The sequence below is a fragment of the Crotalus tigris genome, unplaced genomic scaffold (genome assembly GCF_016545835.1).
Source record: "Crotalus tigris isolate CLP2741 ecotype Arizona unplaced genomic scaffold, ASM1654583v1 scf7180000017568.12009008, whole genome shotgun sequence".
Lineage (NCBI taxonomy): Eukaryota > Metazoa > Chordata > Lepidosauria > Squamata > Viperidae > Crotalus > Crotalus tigris.
Window position 1 is genome coordinate 3,535,821 of NW_024096478.1, and position 19,125 is coordinate 3,554,945.

General features: G+C 37.1%; 1 protein-coding gene across 1 annotated transcript; it reads left to right on the forward strand.

Annotated features, from left to right (window-relative positions):
- Nucleotides 1-360: 360 nt before the first annotated feature.
- Nucleotides 361-6,270, forward strand: DRD1 (dopamine receptor D1). Its single transcript, XM_039351951.1, has 3 exons — nt 361-524; nt 1,032-1,116; nt 2,131-6,270. Exon 3 carries the CDS (start codon nt 2,761-2,763, stop codon nt 4,111-4,113), a length of 1,353 nt encoding a protein of 450 aa, XP_039207885.1. The 5' UTR covers nt 361-524; nt 1,032-1,116; nt 2,131-2,760; the 3' UTR covers nt 4,114-6,270.
- Nucleotides 6,271-19,125: the final 12,855 nt, after the last annotated feature.

Sequence of the window (19,125 nt, forward strand, 5' to 3'; positions counted from 1 at the left end):
TTCAAACAGGCTTGCTCTGATGGAAGGTTTTTTTTAACCTGCTGACACTCAGAGTCTATGCTGACCAGACACTTCCAAACTCATTCTTCTGTTGCCCTCTCCTCTTCCAGAAGTTTCAATTTGCTTTGAGAAGGAAATATTCTAAGAAAGGAACAAGTCAACGTTTACCCTTCCCTTCTTCCCTCCCCTTCCCAAGAACACAACAGCAGGATGGGGATGACCATAATGATGATGGGGATAATTCTGTTCCTGTGGGTATGCTTATCTCATTTCTACCAGTAGAGGGAGCCAGCTTCACAGTGAAATCTGAGTTGCTGAAGTTGGTGAACAACACAATGAATCACATAAAGAGAAAGTGAATGTGCCTTGCTGTGGAGTCCAGAACGGGAAGGAGGGAGAGAGGAAAGAAAAGAACCAGAAATACATCGCAGCAAAAAGATGAAGTGAGTCTTGCTCTTTCAGCTGGGAGTTTGTGCCATCAACACTCTGGAATGGCCCACCCTCATAAACAACTTCACTATTTGGTAAGTTCATGCCTCATCCCTCAGCGTCAACCCGAGTTATGCATGCTCTTTGTTTATGGCAGCTGGATTGGGTTCATAAGCAGGCAGGTTCTTTGGCTTGACTGTGTGTTAGCATTAGAGGGTTCTGATTCCCCCCCCCTAGTTTTTCTTTTCATAATCTAATCTTTTCATGATCTAAAAGAATGAAAATGCATATGTTCTGGAGGATGAGCATATTTCAGGCATCCTGAAGTATTTATACACATATGTGGCCAAGCACAATTGTACCTGGAGTCTGCACTAAAAAGCTTTGAAAATTGGATGCCTGATACAACCGGCTGGAATATATTTGTCCATTTATTTATGACTGGAGGATAAATCTATATACCTTGACTGTTTAGAAAGATGAGCAGGATCTTGCATGCCACTACGTAACCTCAGTGGCAGTGTGGGGAGTTAAAATTAAGATGGCATATTCAAATTTTGAATATTGGGGTATTTAATTTTCCGTCGTTCCTTCACACATAGGGAGAACAGTATCTTTGTCCTGTGCTATAGAAGAAGAAGAAGAGAGAAAGACAGCTTCCTGCAAGAGAAGATGCTTGATTTTAAGGTCAGGATATCTAAGTGCATTTTGCTTTATAGCGTTATTCATGCCTGGATGTCCTTCCTCTGAGATTTAGGAAAGAGACCTCAAGCAAACAAATCTTTCCATGCTGGGTTATGTTGTTCTCTATCACTCCAGGCAAAATGAAGCCAATACTTTCAGGACTGTGGGCTTGGCGAGCTGAAGAGAAAACTTGTCAGATCATAGATGTATGTTTAAGGTTAGAGCACAGAAGAATCTGAGGCAGCTAACTCAGATTGAAGGAAAAGGAACCATCACACCTAATGTCTGAGAAGCAATGAATGGGCTGTAGCTGAAACATCCAGGTCTAAAGGGACCTGAACTCTGGATTGTCCTTACTCTTTTCCTTCATTCTTCCAATGAAAACTAAAAGACTATCAACGCTTTTCAAGACCTTTGCCAGAAAACTGGAAATATCATGTCTTTGCTTTGGATGATTTCATCCTGATGGGGCATTTCAACAGGATGTACAAAGCGTGACTTGGGTGATGAACATCCAGACGGGACTGCTTTGATGCACAGAGTTTGCACACGAATCATAAAGGCTGGCTGGAATTGAAGGAGCTTGTCCATGTCCTGAGAAGGCTAAATCCGAAGAGTCCTCAAAGTTTAGTCTGGTAGCTTTTGCTAAAAAATCAATGCCTGCCTAGCATTCTTCCACCAGGATATTATTCCCAAAGCAATGCATTTGCTTGCTGTGATTGTAACCCATTGTCTTGCTATGCAATTCAAATCCTAAATATAAAATTGAAAGAAATATATATATATATATATATATATATATATATATATATATATATATATATATATATATATATATATATATATATAAATATATAAATATATAAATATATAAATATATTTATATTTCCCTGGATTAGACACGAGCATCAGAAGTCCTAAAGGTAGGATGGAGAATTTCTTCTTTATGCAAAACTATGATCCTTCTATAAACCCTTTGAATGTTTTAAAATGTAAATTTATTTTCTTTGCCTCTAGGACGATGAATCTTTATTAAACTATTGGGAGCAATGAAAGGAACTGAGTCCCGTGGCTACATATAAAGGCAGAACTGATGTTTTAATTTCAGAGCAGAAAGGTATGAAGGCTGAAGTGGGTTTAAGATGTCCATCAATTAGAGGGAGGAGAAATTGTATCAGCAACTAAAACACTTGAAGAGTTACACTTCATTAGAGCAGAAGGGCTAGTTAAAAAAATCATTAATCTACTTAACTGAGAAAAAAGGTGCAAGCTGAAAAATTATGCTCTAGACAGAATTTTCTGAGGATTTTCCCCTGCTAAGAATATTCTGTTCCTGTTAAGAATATTCTATTATTGGCTAATATTTAAAAGAAGATTGTTTTTTTAAAAAAGGCAAAGACGGAGGGTAGGTAGGTAGGGAGGATAAGCCCTGATGTGATCAACAAGTTCAGATACTTGTGATGGATTATTTGTGTGTTTTTGTTTTTTAAAAGTTTTTGTTTTTTGAGAGAGAAAGCGACCAGAGACTTGAGCCTGAATCTTAGGGTGCCTGCCTGGTTTTGAGCAATTAAATTGTAAGCGCTGTAGATACATGAAGAGCTGAAGCCATTACTAGGCCTGTGACATGATTTTGCCTGAGAAGGAAAGATGATTTGGAACAACACCACTATGGACGGGGAAGGGTTGCTTGTGAAAAGAGATTCCTGCTTCCGAATCCTCACCGGCTGCTTCCTCTCCTTGCTGATCCTTTCCACACTCCTAGGCAACACCTTGGTCTGCGCAGCTGTCATTAGGTTTCGCCACCTGAGGTCCAAGGTGACCAACTTCTTTGTGATCTCTTTGGCAGTCTCAGACCTTTTAGTTGCTGTGTTGGTCATGCCCTGGAAAGCTGTGGCTGAGATAGCTGGATTCTGGCCTTTTGGATCATTCTGTAACATCTGGGTGGCATTTGACATCATGTGTTCCACAGCTTCCATCTTAAATTTGTGTGTGATTAGCGTGGACAGATATTGGGCCATCTCCAGCCCATTTAGGTATGAGAGGAAAATGACCCCCAGGGCAGCCTTTGTCATGATCAGTGTGGCATGGACCTTATCTGTGTTGATTTCCTTCATCCCCGTACAACTGAACTGGCACAAAGCCACAAGTTTTTTAGACTTAAATGCCAGTTTCCAAGGTGTGGCTATGGACAACTGTGATTCCAGTTTAAACAGGATGTATGCCATCTCTTCCTCTCTTATTAGTTTTTACATCCCAGTGGCCATCATGATAGTCACCTATACAAGGATATATAGGATTGCTCAAAAGCAAATACGGCGTATCTCAGCCTTGGAACGAGCAGCTGTGCATGCTAAGAACTGTCAAACCCCTGCTGGCAACAGGAACAGTATGGATGGCCAGCAGCCAGAAAGCTCCTTCAAAATGTCCTTCAAGAGAGAGACTAAAGTTTTAAAGACTTTGTCAGTGATCATGGGAGTGTTTGTATGTTGTTGGCTACCCTTCTTCATCCTGAACTGCATGGTGCCCTTTTGTGAGCCCAGCACCTCATCCCAGGGAGCAGAGCCATTTTGTATAAGTTCTGCCACTTTTGATGTTTTCGTCTGGTTCGGATGGGCCAATTCTTCCTTGAACCCGATCATTTATGCCTTCAATGCAGATTTCCGCAAGGCATTTTCCACTCTTCTTGGCTGCTATAGACTCTGTCCTTTCTCCATTAATGCGATAGAGACAGTTAGTATCAACCACAACGGGGGCATGGGTTTTTCGAGTCAGCTTGAGCCGAGAGGGTCCAGTCCCAAAGAGTGCAATTTTGTCTATTTGATCCCCCATTCGGTTCTCTGCCCAGAAGAAGAAGACATGATGAAAAAAGGAGAGGAGGGGATATTCACCAAAACCTTGGAACAAATTTCTCCAACCCTATCAGGTATTTTGGATTTTGAGGCTGATGTGTCTTTGGAAAAGATCAATCCAGTCACGCAAAATGGCCAGCATAAAACCTGAGGTGTAAAGTTGACTAATTAAAAAAAATATATATGTGATCATTCAAGAAAGATTTTCAACTTTTTTTTTTGGTCAGTTTTTAACAAGAAGGTGTGCTATTGTGAGAATCAAAGCCATCACATTAAAATCCAGAGCTTAATCAGCTGCGGTTTGAAAAAAGCATAACATTTTAAAAAGTATTCCACCTTTCGTACATTGTATTTAAAGAGTGTTCTATGTTGTTCATCTTGAATGGAAATGAATCAAATATGTAGGTATAGTGTAGCTGCAAAAAAGGAGGGAAAAAAGAGTTTTAAGTGGATACATGTTTGCAGAAACAGACCTGGGGAAATAAATTATACTTCTCTGTGTGAATAAAATGTTATAGGTTTATATGAGATTCCCATTTGACTAGCATAGTCATTTGTGGGTGTTTATACATTGCAAGAAAAATTTGATAACTTGTCAGATTAGGTGGATGCCTTTCAAAACAATGTTGAACATCAATACAGCCTTATAATAAGAATGGGATATTTTTAATAGTAGGAAGATTATGTGTCAATATTGGCTTTATTTATTATTTAAATGGGTATTTTTTCATATGTTTAAACAAACATGACTTATTCTTATTTTAATATATGTTGAAAAAAATAGATATTTGTATGTATGGTGTTATTCATTGCATTTTTTATCTGTTTACTAGTCAGCACTTTATTCAGAAGCAAAAAGGGAGAATTTACAAAATTAGCTTCATCTAGCTAACTCTGGAACTTGTAGGTGTTCCAAACGCAGCAAAGGGGATAAATCTCCAGGACGTTTTGCTCCGCAAAAAGAGAGAGGTGTTTTGTGGGTTCTTTCTGAATCAGAAGATCAGAATCACTTGAATGATAAGTTATACAAACTATGATCTTCTAGAAACAAAAATCATAGCTGTAGTTTAATTTTCAAGTTTCAGTCTATGTTGACTTTGTTTGAATGTCAGCATGTGAAACTAAATACTGTAGCATTCTGGTCTAAGAGGAATACCGATGAAAAATGAACACAAATTCAAAGATATGATGATCTAAAAAAATAAAACCTCACCTATATTTAATATTTTGAACTAATCCTCTTAGATTTCTCTTACTTCAATATTTTTTTGAGGGGGGAATAATTAACCTCTTTTACAATTGGAGAGTAGATCTATCCACAAATATTCTGAGTGATAGTTAAACAGAGTTTTAAATTGTGCAGGCATATGCTTCGAAATGTCAGCTAAAAGGAGGGTCAACTTCCAAGAGGCCTCTGTCCTGCCACTGTGAGGGTGCAGTGCTGCTTTGTCGATTCCAGCAAACTATTCTGTGCTCTTATGAAATTGGTACCAAAAACAGCTTGTTTTAATTTTTACTTTTGTTCACTGCCTCTTGCATAGAAAATAGTGCCTCGTTCTGGTTTTGGATTCTCACAGAATGAAAGGAACAACAAAACTCTTCCTCAAGGTTCCTGCAAGTTCCTAGAGTGCCCAAAATTTATTTTCCTTTTGTTCTCTTGGAACCAAAATTCATCCTACCTTCCCTTAATCATATTAAATAAATAAAAAAATGAATGTTAAAGCTACGAAAGTAACATACAAACAGGATGGGGATGATGATTGAATGACAGCAAAACTTCCTCAGATTTTGGAAGAAAATGCAACATTCATTGAGAAATGTAGTCAGAAAAGGAGAAACAGAAGAGATAAATTAGGTCTACAAAAATATACTTCCTAAATCAGGTCTGTGTTACTCAAGTATTGTGAATGTTTTCATAATTCTATTGCCTGTAAGCTGCTTTCATACATATAATAAAATTATTTTGTGAACATAAAGTCAAATAAAGCAATTTACATTATATTTATTAAATAAAACTTGCTTTTTTATTGCCATGTTGTTTTAACTAATCAGCAATTTCCTCCCATTTTCTTTCTTGTTTGTTTTAGAACCTCTTGTGACATTTAATTAATGTCTGGTGAACATCAACTAAGAACTGTCTCATGCAGGTTCTTTTAGATATTTTTACATTTGTATTGGGACAGAGTTGATTTCTGTGCTCGTAAGAATTGAGCAGAAAGATAGAATTCTCTAAATACAGAATGCCCTTTTTGCATGCAAAGGTTTGATTGTCTGCATCTTCTGATAAACCTGAAAAAAGTGTTTGGAGAGTTACTGCCGCCAACACACACAGTACTGGGAAAGAGGAGCAGTGATATATGCAAAAGCTGTTGATGTAATGTAAAAGCATCTTGATGTAATGTAAAAACAAATGCTTGTAGCATTTTTAAAAAAACAGTAACAAAACTGAAATACTTTTTTTTTATCATAGAAGATTTAAACATCTTTATGTCAATGGCCCCTAGCAACTAAATCTTGCCCCTGTTTTCAAAAGAGAGACACTACTTCATCCCTTCATGTGGATGGGGCTTTCTGATAAATCAGAGGTAAACAGATGATTAGGCATGGTATATTTCCTCAGGGAATCGGATTTCAAATTCATGGCTTTGGTGTTAGGTTTTTGAAATCTGCAATAGTAAAACATGATAGAAGAGAACTGGTGCTCTATTTCAGTCGTCCCAATCACTGAACAGATCTGTGCTGACATTTGAAGCAGGACTAACCTTCTGCCAAACTTCTTCTTGCTGAATTCTCAGTATTATTGCATGAATGCATAAATGTGTCCTCATCTCTCTATACATGTTTGCATATGTGTGTGTTTGTGTGTGTATGTGTTACGAATATGTGTGTAAGTATGTATACATTATAATAGGATCAGATCTTCTAGAACAGTGGTGGTGAACCTATGGCACGAGTGCCAGAGGCGGCATCGGAGCCCTCTCTATGGACACACGTGCCATTGCCCCAGCCTTGTCTCCTCCTGTGACCCCCTCCTCACCAGCAGCCCCCCTGGAGGAGAGTCGTCCCTGAGCGTGGCCCACACAGAGCAGTGCAGCCAAGGACATGGCAGCCAGGCAGCGTAGACAAGACTGCCCTCACACCCCATTGCGCACAGTTGATGCTGTGGGGCGCGGGCAGAGGGCACGGTCGCAATGGTACTGCTGGGCTACCTGGGCGATCTGTGGTGGGCCCTGGAGGTGGTGAGTGGCCCTGCAGGCAGGCGGGGTGGGGGCGAGGCAGGGGGCGGAGTGGGGATGGGGCCAATTTTTGGGCACTCAGTCTCTAAAAGGTTTGCCATCACTGATCTAGAACATCCGGGAACTTGTGGTCTTATGAAATTTGTTCTTCAAGACGTACCCAATGAGTGCCAAACTGGATAGCTTTTTAGGAAAGTAGACAATTTTTTTAGAGAATGGTATAGTTATGGATATTCATTATAAATGGCTACTTGTGAATATGGGCTGCTGGAAACAATAGTGTGTTTGGGGGTGCTTGTAGGTTTTTGCAAATGTCAGTTGATTATCAGGCAGACCTGGGCTAAATCATTTGGCTGCAGTGCTACAGTAGATCAGACATTTTGCCATTCTTAAGTTCTTCTGTGCTTTGAGTCTACTCTTAATGTCAAAACAACTTATATATTCTTTCTGAACATGTAACCTCCTGCATGTATCTTACTGGAACCTGTATATATATGGATATGGATGACGAATGAGACTTCGTCGAAACGTCGCCAAGACACTTCCAATTTTACGTGGGAGAAAACCCGAATAACCAAGACATATATATATAAAACCAAGACATATATATATATATATATATATATATATATATATATATATATGTATATGTATATGTATATGTATATGTATATGTATATGTATATGTATATGTGTATGTGTATGTGTATATGTATATGTATATGTATATGTATATATGTATATATGTATATATGTATATATGTATATATGTATATATGTATATGTATATGTACATTACATTTACCTCTTAATTTTCTCGAGTTGCATAGTTCTGAAAAACACCTGGGGGTTGCATAGTTCTGAAAAACACCTTGTTATATGGGTCTCCTGACTTCATACCACAATGTTCATTGCTTTCTGCAGTCCTATATAGTCTGATTGTCTGAAATGGAGGGCTGAACATATAGACTGAACATATAGACTTCTGATCATCAGACTGAAAGAGTTTCAAGCCTCTGTTTCTTGCTCTCTGTTCATTTCTTTCTCTCCCCATGATACTAAATTATTACTGTGGAAATTCTGCTGAGTTATTTAAATAGTCCTGCTTGCTATTCATGCACCATAAAATAAAATAGCACAGATAACGCCTATTTGATGTAACTTTGAGCTTTTTCCAATTGGGGGCATGTATTTTGTTCACTCTCTTATATCCCAGTTCCCAATGTGTAGCTTTAATTTGGTTTAATATCTGTTTTCACTCCAGTACATGCCTCAAGACAAATAACTGAACCACATCTGAAGTTTGAAACCAGTATTTACAGATATTTAATTCTTCTTGTATTATCAATCAGGTTTACATAGTATCATCTCAGAATACTGCATCCAGAGGGATGAAGGTTGTCCAAGCTGCCAGATGTACATAAAGCATACAATCAATATTCAAACAGTATGCAATGTTAGACAGAGATAATGTTATGCGTGAACATCTAAATTAAGGAGCAGCTTACCAAAATCAAAATCCAAAGTCCTGCCTGGTAGAGCGTTAGTCGTAGAATGGCTAACCAGATGCTACTGGGAAGCTCCAAGCTGTGCATTAGGGAAGAGCTTTGTCATGAAGATGAAGCCCTGCCAGCAATTAATACTCTGAGGCTTGGCATCTCGGTCCCAGGAGGCAGCAGAGTGTATTTATGCTGGTAGCCATTGACAGTCTTATTCTTCATCAGTTGGTCTCATCCCTCTTCAAGCTGGTGGCCATCTAGACATATTTGTTTAGCTCATCCCTTTCTTGGATGAGCCTATTATGAAAAAGGGAGAAAAAAGAGCATTCCCTGATTTAATTCTTTTCAAAACAGACAAACTTATACATGTTTCTCTCTCATTTATCTCAATCCCATTTCTCTTTAGTTAAGTTTCTTTCAAGGACTTCCCCCCCCCCCAAAGGTTTGTCAAATGCTTAGAGCTTGGAGTGACACTTTCCATTGATTCAGCATCCTGGCTTTTCACTTGTTTGGGCAGGGCTTTTATTGCAAAATAATCTAAAAAATAAACTGTGCTATTTCAATTATTCCCAACGTTTCTCAGTGACATTTTCTCAAACTGTGATTTCCCCTTTTTTTTTTTCTAGGCAAAGTACCCCAGTGTGAAATACATCCTATAAAAATAACATTAGCCTGCTTATATACCTTCTTCCTAATAATTTTAGCATTTTAGAAAGAAAAAAATGCCTCAAATATCTGTTTTCAGAGCTTCATCCATTTATCTGTTTCTTCTTTGTCATTTTAATATCTTCTCTGGCAATGCTGCTAAAGTTATTAAGGGTTTATGTGATCTGAGTTGTTGTAGGCAGTGGTTTAGCTTTTTGTGAAATCTTATACTGTAGGCAAATAAGGGATATAAGAGATAAACAGATTAAAAAATAGGGTAGTTTGTTAAAGTTTTTACTCCAAAGAGCTCCAAAAAAAAAAAATAGAGAAAAAGAAGTAGAGTACACGGTTTTCTTCTTCTCAATTCATTCTCAGAACAAGCCTGAGGTATTTCAGGTGAGAGAAATTAATTTGCACATAACCATCACCATCCTTTGGGACAGGATGCAGGGTTGATCCTGGGTCTCTCCAGCACTAAACAAACAAACATAAAAAAGAAACATTATTTTCCTAGCTTCTCAGCAGTCTTACAAATTAATGGAGATGCATGGACAGCAACAAAAAGGGTAGAGCCAGGATTTTTGGAACCATTTTCTTCAGATGTTTTAAAGGTTTTATGCTTGGAGATTGGAGATTTGGGAGTCAGCAAAACTGATGCATTAAACCTCTCAAGTCTTCTAATGCACCTATCTTTGTCCTTTTTTTTTGCAGCTCAAACAAAATCATTCCAGAATTATTTAGTGGTTTGTCATCAAATTTCAGTTGCACAGTCTTGAGGGCAGGGTGTCAAAGTCTGAAAACTATGTCTCTGTAATGTGTGTTGGTGAAGAGTAAGACAGAGAATTGTGTGCATTCCTCTGAGTAGTATCCCCATATAATTGCGTACAGTGATGGGTAAGAAAAAATGGTATATAAAATATAGAATCTAAAAGCACTTTTACATGAATGTTTTTATTTATAAATACGTGATCTAAATAAATACACTCATGTATAAGTACTTTTAGATTCTCCAAATATAAAGATTGTGAAATAGATACAGCAGTTTGAATATTTTTCTGGATGTTGATTTACAATCGCAAATAATAAGCATAAAACATGTAGAAAAATGTGTGGAAAAATGCTAGAAAAATATTGATAAAACTATTTACGTTGGAAGAAATATGCAGAGAGATATATGCAAATATTTTTGTAATGCTGTTTTTTGTAAACAGTGAATCTGAATTTTAATACAAATGAATCAGACAGATTTCTCTGTTGGTATGATAAACATCTTTGTTGAGGTTTGCACTTTATCTTTTTTAGGAGGCCCTTTCAAATATTATTTGTGAAAAATGCCTAATCCTTTCAGTTTGATGGACTTTCTTCCTATCAGATCAGCTAAGAGAAAGCTGGGTAGGATTACCTATTTTGATCAGACAAGGTGATTATTTGATGCTTCAGTAGGAATCTACACATTTAACTTTCTGTTCATTACATGTCATATTTCATGGTTCCGACAGATGAAACTCTTCAAAAGAACTTTGAGGCATTGTTTACCTTAAAGAATCTTTTATTCGAGAAGCATAATATCGGTACTACATAGTTGAAGCCAAAAGACTGGATTCCCCTCCCCTTGGCACAAAGTAGCAAAGCACAATTCCCTCCTCCAACTAACAGTCATAAATCACATCCCCAGTTAGCTTGAAACACGGGCTCACTCCACAGCTCTCCAGCCTGCCAAATCATTATCAACTCTAGGCTCAGTAACCTTGAGTTCCCACGCCTTAGTTTTTTGTTGTTATGACTAACTGGACTCTCATCAACATCCCCCCTCCCAGCATCAATCAGCTCTAAAAGCAAAAGAGAAAAATGAATGCATTTCCATCTGTTGTCAAAGCAATAACACCGATGTTAGCAGCATTGACATCATAGGTCATAAGATTACAGTCCACCTCTGTTAATAGGTGAAATTCCAAATTAAATAAAGGGATCCTCAGGCTATGAAAAAAATGTGGGGAAGATAGATTTTAGCACTGACATAGTAGTCGTATCCTGATAGACATAGAATTAATAGACAGGTTTTTGAACTGGCAGTTAACATTTGTTTGATCTTAAGTCTCAACAACTGAACTTGTAGAGCATCAAATGTTAAATTTTCTTAGTTTTCAATTTTGTATAAATATGTGCCTAAAATTCAAATAAAATATTTATTGATTTATCACTTTGGACCCATCTTATTTGCAGTCTCTTATATTCTTAATTTGTTTGCCATATTGGTAAAGGTCTTGTTGAGCTCTAACCCTACACACACACACACACACACACACACACACAGAGAGAGAGAGAGAGAGAGAGAGACAGAGAGAGAGAGAGAGAGACAGAGACAGAGAGACAGAGTATATATATATACGAACATATGCACACATATATACATACATATTTTGAGATTAACCCATCTAAACTGAGAGCTATTAAGGAATGGAACAATCTGCTTCCTGAAGTTATGGGTGCTTCATAACTGGAAGTTTTCAAGAAAAATGAATAGCCCAGAATATATGAGGTTTCTTGCACTGGTCAGGGAGTTGGACTAGTAGACCTCCAAGCTCCCATCCAACCTATAATTCTACAAAATTGGCACCATGTGGGTACTGAGTGAACACAGAGAAAAAGCAGATTCCATCCATCTCTAATCTTTATAACCAAGTTTACAGTGTGAACCCACAGCCACGCACTACTACTTCTCAGGTCTTCTACGGTGGTTATGAACACTGGCTCTACCATTCTGGAGGTGAGTGCTTGAATAGTGCAGGAGAAAGATACAAAGAAGGAGGAAGGATTGGAAATTGTGGAACCATGACAAGGCTTTGGAAATATAATTGATGGTATAAGGTCCTGGGCTTTTCCAAGAGGAGAAGTTAATAGGCTGGGTTTGACTTTCTGTACTTTGACTCAGTTTCCAGGAACATATGAAAGAAGCTTTTCCAACCCAAACCAAAGTTTTGAGTGACATTTGAGGAACTTTGATCCCTGAAATAGCCATGTTCCTGCTTTGCTGCTGTTGGTTAAGTGAAAGGATTGCAACATAATCAGGCATTATAAAAGAAGAGTTACTTTGTAGAATGTTAATTTTAGAAAATAAATGTTATTTGATTGCAATATGATGCTGAATGGGCTACAGTAAAATATTTTTATTATTAATATTATTCCAGAAAGTCTTTGTCAGACTGGGAAAACAATCGTGCTATCATTATGGTGAGTCAATCCCACACAAAGCTTATTAAAAGGGGATGAATAGCAAACAGCCTTGTAGTCAACCTTCATGGTGTGAATATATGTGACTGGAGTCAAATGCAGTATTTTTGTTTCCTCTTTTTTTAAACAGCAGAATCTGACATTTGTTATAGAGAGATAAAATGCAAGGTCAATCAGCTCATTTATGTAGGGAAAAAAAGCAGTACTGAGAGCTAAAGATATAGGACCAAATTGGATGAGACCCCATTTATTCAATTAGCTGTCCTTGAGTTATGAGTTGCTTGGACTCATTGATATGGAAAATGGAATGCAATTTATATCATTAATAACAGTTCTATTAATAAAATGTTGCAGTCAGTTACTAGCACAGAGATAAGTTTTATGTATTATCATTCACAGAAATAATGATGGCTTCAGAGATGACTGACTGTGACACAATTAGCCACTGAAGTGGCTCATCCTTCTGATCTTTTATGTAATGTTTTAAAGGAACCTTCTGAATATTATAAGAAAGTGGTCATTCAGACTAAGGGTGTATTTAGTCCAGCATATATTTCCAAGGAGGTGGGTGGGTGTTGGCAGGGAAGTTCCATCAGATGCCCTTGAAACTGTTATGTGAGATGTCAGCCCTTTACAATTATTCTTTCTGCCTGTGAAATTTGTGGTAGTAAATCCCATAGCTTTTTTTCTTCTTCAAGTGTAGAAAAAGACTGGGGATGTGAATACAGTTTTGGTAAAGCCAAAATCTTGAACTGAACTGTGTGGCTTTGAAGACATGCAAGACTCTGAAGAGTTGTAGATGTTACAGTTTTAACTGAATGCCATTGTCCTATAGAGTTATACCGGAATTACTGAAGTCTCAGAACATGGAGGGACAAGATGCATACAGATGCAGATGGCATTTTTCCTTGAAGCTCCAAATAATAAAGGAGAAAAATGGATATTTTTCTGTACCCATGTTGGGGTTCAACCATGACCTAGCTTTAGTAGAACTTTATTTTCACCGAAGGAAAACAGAAAACTGATGTCATTTTCATCATCTCCAAGTATAGTATCTATCCTTTGGGAATGCAGTAAGTTCTTAGTAGCAGTGCTATTTTTATACATATTAATCCCAATTCCTTCAAGTAAATAAGGGCATGCTTGCCTCCAGATATGAAAACTAAAACTGAACCTCATCAAACCCTCCATTGTCCTTGCCCTTGCAGATTTTATGTGGCAGATGTTATCCCTTCCAGAAGCATGCATTCTGATTTTTTTTTTAAATCCCATCTTTAACATTTTTTTTTATAAATAACTCAAAATGTTGAGTTATTTTCACTCTGGTCTAAGGCAGAGTGATTGGCCCAAAGTCACCCAGATATATTCTTCAGTTCTTCAAGGAGGTTTTTTAAAAAAGGTAACAGATAAAAACCCTTGATATCTTTATTATAGATCTGAATCAAGGTAGATAATGGTCTGAACTGAAGTAAATAAAAATCAATCTTGAAAGAAATGCATTTTTTCCAATTAAAGGGACTGGTAGTTGATCCAAGTTTCAAAATTAAATATTAAGAAATTATGATTAAAGGGACATGGGGACTCAGTAGAGGCGTGACTTTAACTCTGACTTAGTCTTATTGCAGCAGCAAGATTAAGACAACCCACTAGTGGAGTCTCCATCCAATCATGCTGGAGAATGCAGTTACTATATAACAATGTAATATACAAACTTTTATCTGAAGTCTTATTCAGCACAAACAACATTTAATTTTTAATTAAATTTAGATTCCGCCGTAAGTTTTCTGAGGATGTCCACCTCTGGATCCATTTATGAGGGATTAAGAATTTATCAATTTGCTTTGACCAGTTTATTTGAAGACTTTAGTTCACAGTCTTATATCTACATTGCAAATTATCAACAATTCAAACATAATTTTCAGTATCACATTTTTTCATGTACAACATCCATAAACCTCTAATGACCAACCATGCAAAATTGTAATTTAGATCCATTTAGATCCATTTCTACTGTAACTGGGATAGACTACCTGCCCTGACAGACGAAACCTTCACAGATAAAAGGAGGCTGCAGTTGTCCTACTATTTATAAAGCTATAAGGCATTTTCTGAGTGATTAACCAACCCAGAATGTACCAATCAATTAAAAAATTGGGGATTCGCCAGGGCCGCTTGCTATGTAGGTTATTACAGATAGTATGTGATTTTACACAGTGTAAGCTGATGATAGTAACCCACTTTGGCTAAAAAAAGTTAGCAAGGCTCGGTTTGATTAGTCTTTGGATAGGAAACCACCAAGAAATTCCTTGGTTCTAGGTTAGACTGGAGCTTTAAAAACAAAGGCAAAAAGGAGGAGCCGAGGTGGCGCAGCAGTTAGAGTGCAGTACTGCAGGCCACTTTAGCTGACTGTGTTTAGGAGGTCAGCCGTTCAAATCTCACCGGCTCAAGGTTGACTCAGCCTTCCATCCTTCCGGGATAGGTAAAATGAGGACCCAGATTGTTGGGGGCAATGTAAATATATATATATATATATATATATATATATATATATATATATATATATATATACATTGCTTACTGATGTACACCGCTTAGAGAGTGCTTGCACTTAAAGCGGTATATAAGTCTCATAAATAAATAAATAAATAAATAAATAAAAAGAAAAGGCCATGGTAAATCACTTCTATACTGCTAAGCTAAGAGGCCTCACTTTACCTTCTAATACAAGAGCATTTCTTTGTTTAAAATGATTTTCTAGCAGTAATGATAATAATGTGGTGCCTTTATTGCTTTTATTTCCATTATAGTCCTTTGGGTGATAAACACAGAACATTTTTCATATAGCCATGCTTTCCCCCTTCCCCCTTTCCTCATCCTTACCTTCCCTCCCCTCCCTTCCCCTCCTCTCCCCTCCTCTCGTGTCTCGTCTTGTCTCCTCTCCCCTCCTCTCCTGAGGCTCCAAAGTGTTTTCTGTTTCTGTAGACAAGAAGATATAATCCAATTAGAACGCACATACATAATTGAGGAGTGGCATAATAAGTGAAGCTTGTTGCTTTTTAAATTGTTTATTTTGTTTCTGCTAGCAGAAAACTGAAGGAGCTAGGTTAAAGCTGATAGAACTTTGTATTCTTTTTTCATCTTTGGCTCATTTCTTTGCATTTCCAACAGAGATGCTAGATGTTCATCAGGAATGTGAGCCCAGCTTATGGCTTTGGTTCATACATTTGTAATACGCATGACTCGCTAAAAAGATGGGAGGTAGTGTGAGTCCATCCCTCTAAAGATCATCTTTGAGGTGAGTTGCTTATTCCACCTGAACAGTCCATTCTGTAGAGGACACTTTTATGGATGGAGCTTCCTGTAAAAGTCATATTTCTTTCCTATCCTCAGTGGCAAAGGACAATGTAGATAAGGAAGCTTTGCTGGCTGCAGCACTGAAGAGGAGGTGATAGGAAAAGATAGAAGAATCAGAGGAAATGCACTTTTTCACACCTGTCTCAATCTTCCACATTTCCTCCTCCACCTCCTCATGTTTCAAAAGTCAAGACAAGTGGTTCATTTACTGGCAAAAGGAGGAAGAGAGGGAGTATTGATTGGCTCTGGCAGTGTAGTGTAATTGTATTGAGGGAAGAAGAGTAGTGATATATACAGGCATCATACAAATAAAATAAGAAAATTTCATCTCAATTTTACCTCAAAGAAAATGGAGGATAAATTTTAAAAAAACATGCTAAAACTGAATGTAATACCTAACCAAAGAGGAATAATCATACTTTAATTCAGAAGACAGGTAGGAAAAGATAATTATAATACTTTTATTAGAATTTGCTAAGAGTCACTTCTGTAGTGAATTCCTTCCTTCCTTCCTTCCTTCCTTCCTTCCTTCCTTCCTTCCTTCCTTCCTCCCTCCCTCCCTCCCTCCCTCCCTCACCTTTTCATGAGATTACAATGCTTAATACGCCAAATGAAATTTTTAGTAAGTTCTGCCAGAATGTCTTTCTAAGGCAATTGTATGAGAGTATTATATGGAACATCTTATTTCATTTAATACTGCTAGACGTAGAACAAAAACATACAACAGACAACAAGTAACAGATTCCTGACTTTGAAGAAATGGAATATTGAGGTAAGAAGTTCATGTTGAAAGAAAAAGTCAAAATATGAAAAAAGAAAAGAAAAGGAAGTAACTTCACCCTTTCTTCCAGCAAGTATAAATACATTTAATGACTTATTACCATCTCTTAAAATACAACAGTCTCTTCTTCCCACATCTCATTCTCTATAAATAATTTTTTAAAACCTACCTCTTGCATCTTAATCAGCATTAAGTCCATTAAGCATTACCAGAAATAATAACATAACTATTACAAACTTGATCTAATAAACCCCTTAAATTTCTTTCATTTACCTTTATATCTCACTTGCTGTTTTTAAATCTCCAAACCTTATGTAAAAGTCCAATAGAGATTAACTATGTTAATCTTGATTAGATAAATTTAAAATGTAACAAATAAATTCTTTCCCATAGAACTCTTACCTATAAACAAAACCTTTAAACATCCTGCTAAAAAAAGTCGATTAAAAATTGTCAGAGATAGTAACCTATCAACTTTAACCTTTTGTAAATCCACTGTAAAAAAGTTATCCAATTCATTTTTTTCAATTTATTATTTATACATCTTTATAGCTATTAAAATATTAGCCAGTTTCATTTGTATATTTAGTATTTTTACTAAAATACTAAATAGGCATTTTACCCCATTAGAGGGGAGCAACACAGCTGAAAGGAGTGGATTGATCACGATCTACATAGACCTGATACCAAGGGCTAACTCTGGGATTCTGAATGCCTCCAAAGGTCCCGTTCCCATGTTATCTTTTCAGTGTGGGAAACCTTGCAGTGGGTTCCTTCTCATGTTGCCAAGAAAGTTCATGGTCTGTCCCCATATAGCACTATCTGCTTAGTGCTTTGTAAGAAGCTTTTGGCAGAGGCATTTTTGACATTACATTACACAATTAGGGCATAAGGTGAGAAGCTCTGTATAATAGGGCTATAATGCTACATCATTATAAGCAGGGAAAATGCATCAGATGCATGTGCCAATTAAGTATGCCATCCCAGCTACTATTTATGTTCCAACGTTTTATTTTGGTCTTATTCAACAACCCTTCCAGCTTTGGTGCTGCTGTAGCATAGCAAAAGCCTTTTTTACTGCTGCTTTTGTTCAACAAGCAAACTGAAATCAGGCCATTAAGGCTCCCAGAAAGGCAGACTTTCCACTGGTTTAACTGCACGGGGAATGTATTTATTTTTAATGATGCTCTCATCTAGTTCTGAATGCATTTCTATGTACTATATAGGTTAGCAAAAAGAACATCTAAAAATCAATAATGAACAAGAAAGAAGGAAGGAAGGAAGGAAGGAAGGAAGGAAGGAAGGAAGGAAGGAAGGAAGGAAGGAAGGAAGGAAGATATATACATAAAACACATATTTTTCAGTTGTTCCTTTCAGAGTTTTTTTTCTTTTTGGTGAGGCAGACAATCTTGAGAAATCAATAACCTTTAAATTTAAACTGTGTTTAGATTATTGTACTGCTAAGGAGCACCATATTTTGAGCATTACACTTTAAGAAATACAGATTGCAATGTAACTTAACACTGTCTTATGCCTAGTGCCTTCAAATAAAAATAGGTCTGAAAGTTATTTCTTTAATATTGCTGCACTGGATTTTCTTGAGATATGACTTTCAGTAAAAGTAAATATTTGGAGAAATCGGTAATCTTATCTCTTCCATTCTGGGCATGTTTTTTCACAGGTCCCTTTGGACACTGTATTTCCGGGTTGCTATTTTTAATTTCACTTTCTTAAATAAAAAGTGGCCCAGCTAATCAGAGATCATTAGATACTAGGCCCATATTGCAGTTAATATTTAGGACTGGACTTAGTTATCTTCCCAAACTAGTTGATTTATGGACAATTCCTACTCCTCTACTACTTAGTATGTGTTTGGGTATCTCAGCTGCACAATATGTCTGGATAAAATGCTGTAGGAAAGCAAAGCATGGGATTTGAGGTTTGGGGTTCTGAAATAACCAAATAAACAACAAAAAAAATCAAATTACAAGGGCTTCTATGAGTGGAATGATGAGTGAAAAGCACTTCACTCCAAAGAGGGGGTGAAGGAGAAAATGCTGTTTGTTGGGCTACATAGATCATTCCTAACCCTCTATGATCACTTTTCTTGGGACTGTTAGAGAAGCAGTAAAACTGTTGGTACAGTGATGAAAATGCTTATAGAAGACAAAGGAATGATGATGACAAGAGGAGTTAGAGGCAAGGAAAGTTATGGGAAGCAAAGACAAAGAAGGTAACAGGAATAGAAACAACAGACCACGATCGTTTTTCTAGCACACAAGTCTCTGTTTCCTTAATAAAACCTGGTCTTTGTTGTCCTGACTGATTTCATCTGTACTTTGATTTGCATAAACCCGTGAAACAGTAGCATCTTTGCTCCTTTTCAGCTGCAGCTTTTGGAACAAGAACAAATGGAA

Excerpts from the sequence above, each read along its gene's own strand:
- DRD1 (XM_039351951.1), top strand. The coding sequence starts at position 2,761 with ATGATTTGGAACAACACCACTATGGACGGGGAAGGGTTGCTTGTGAAA.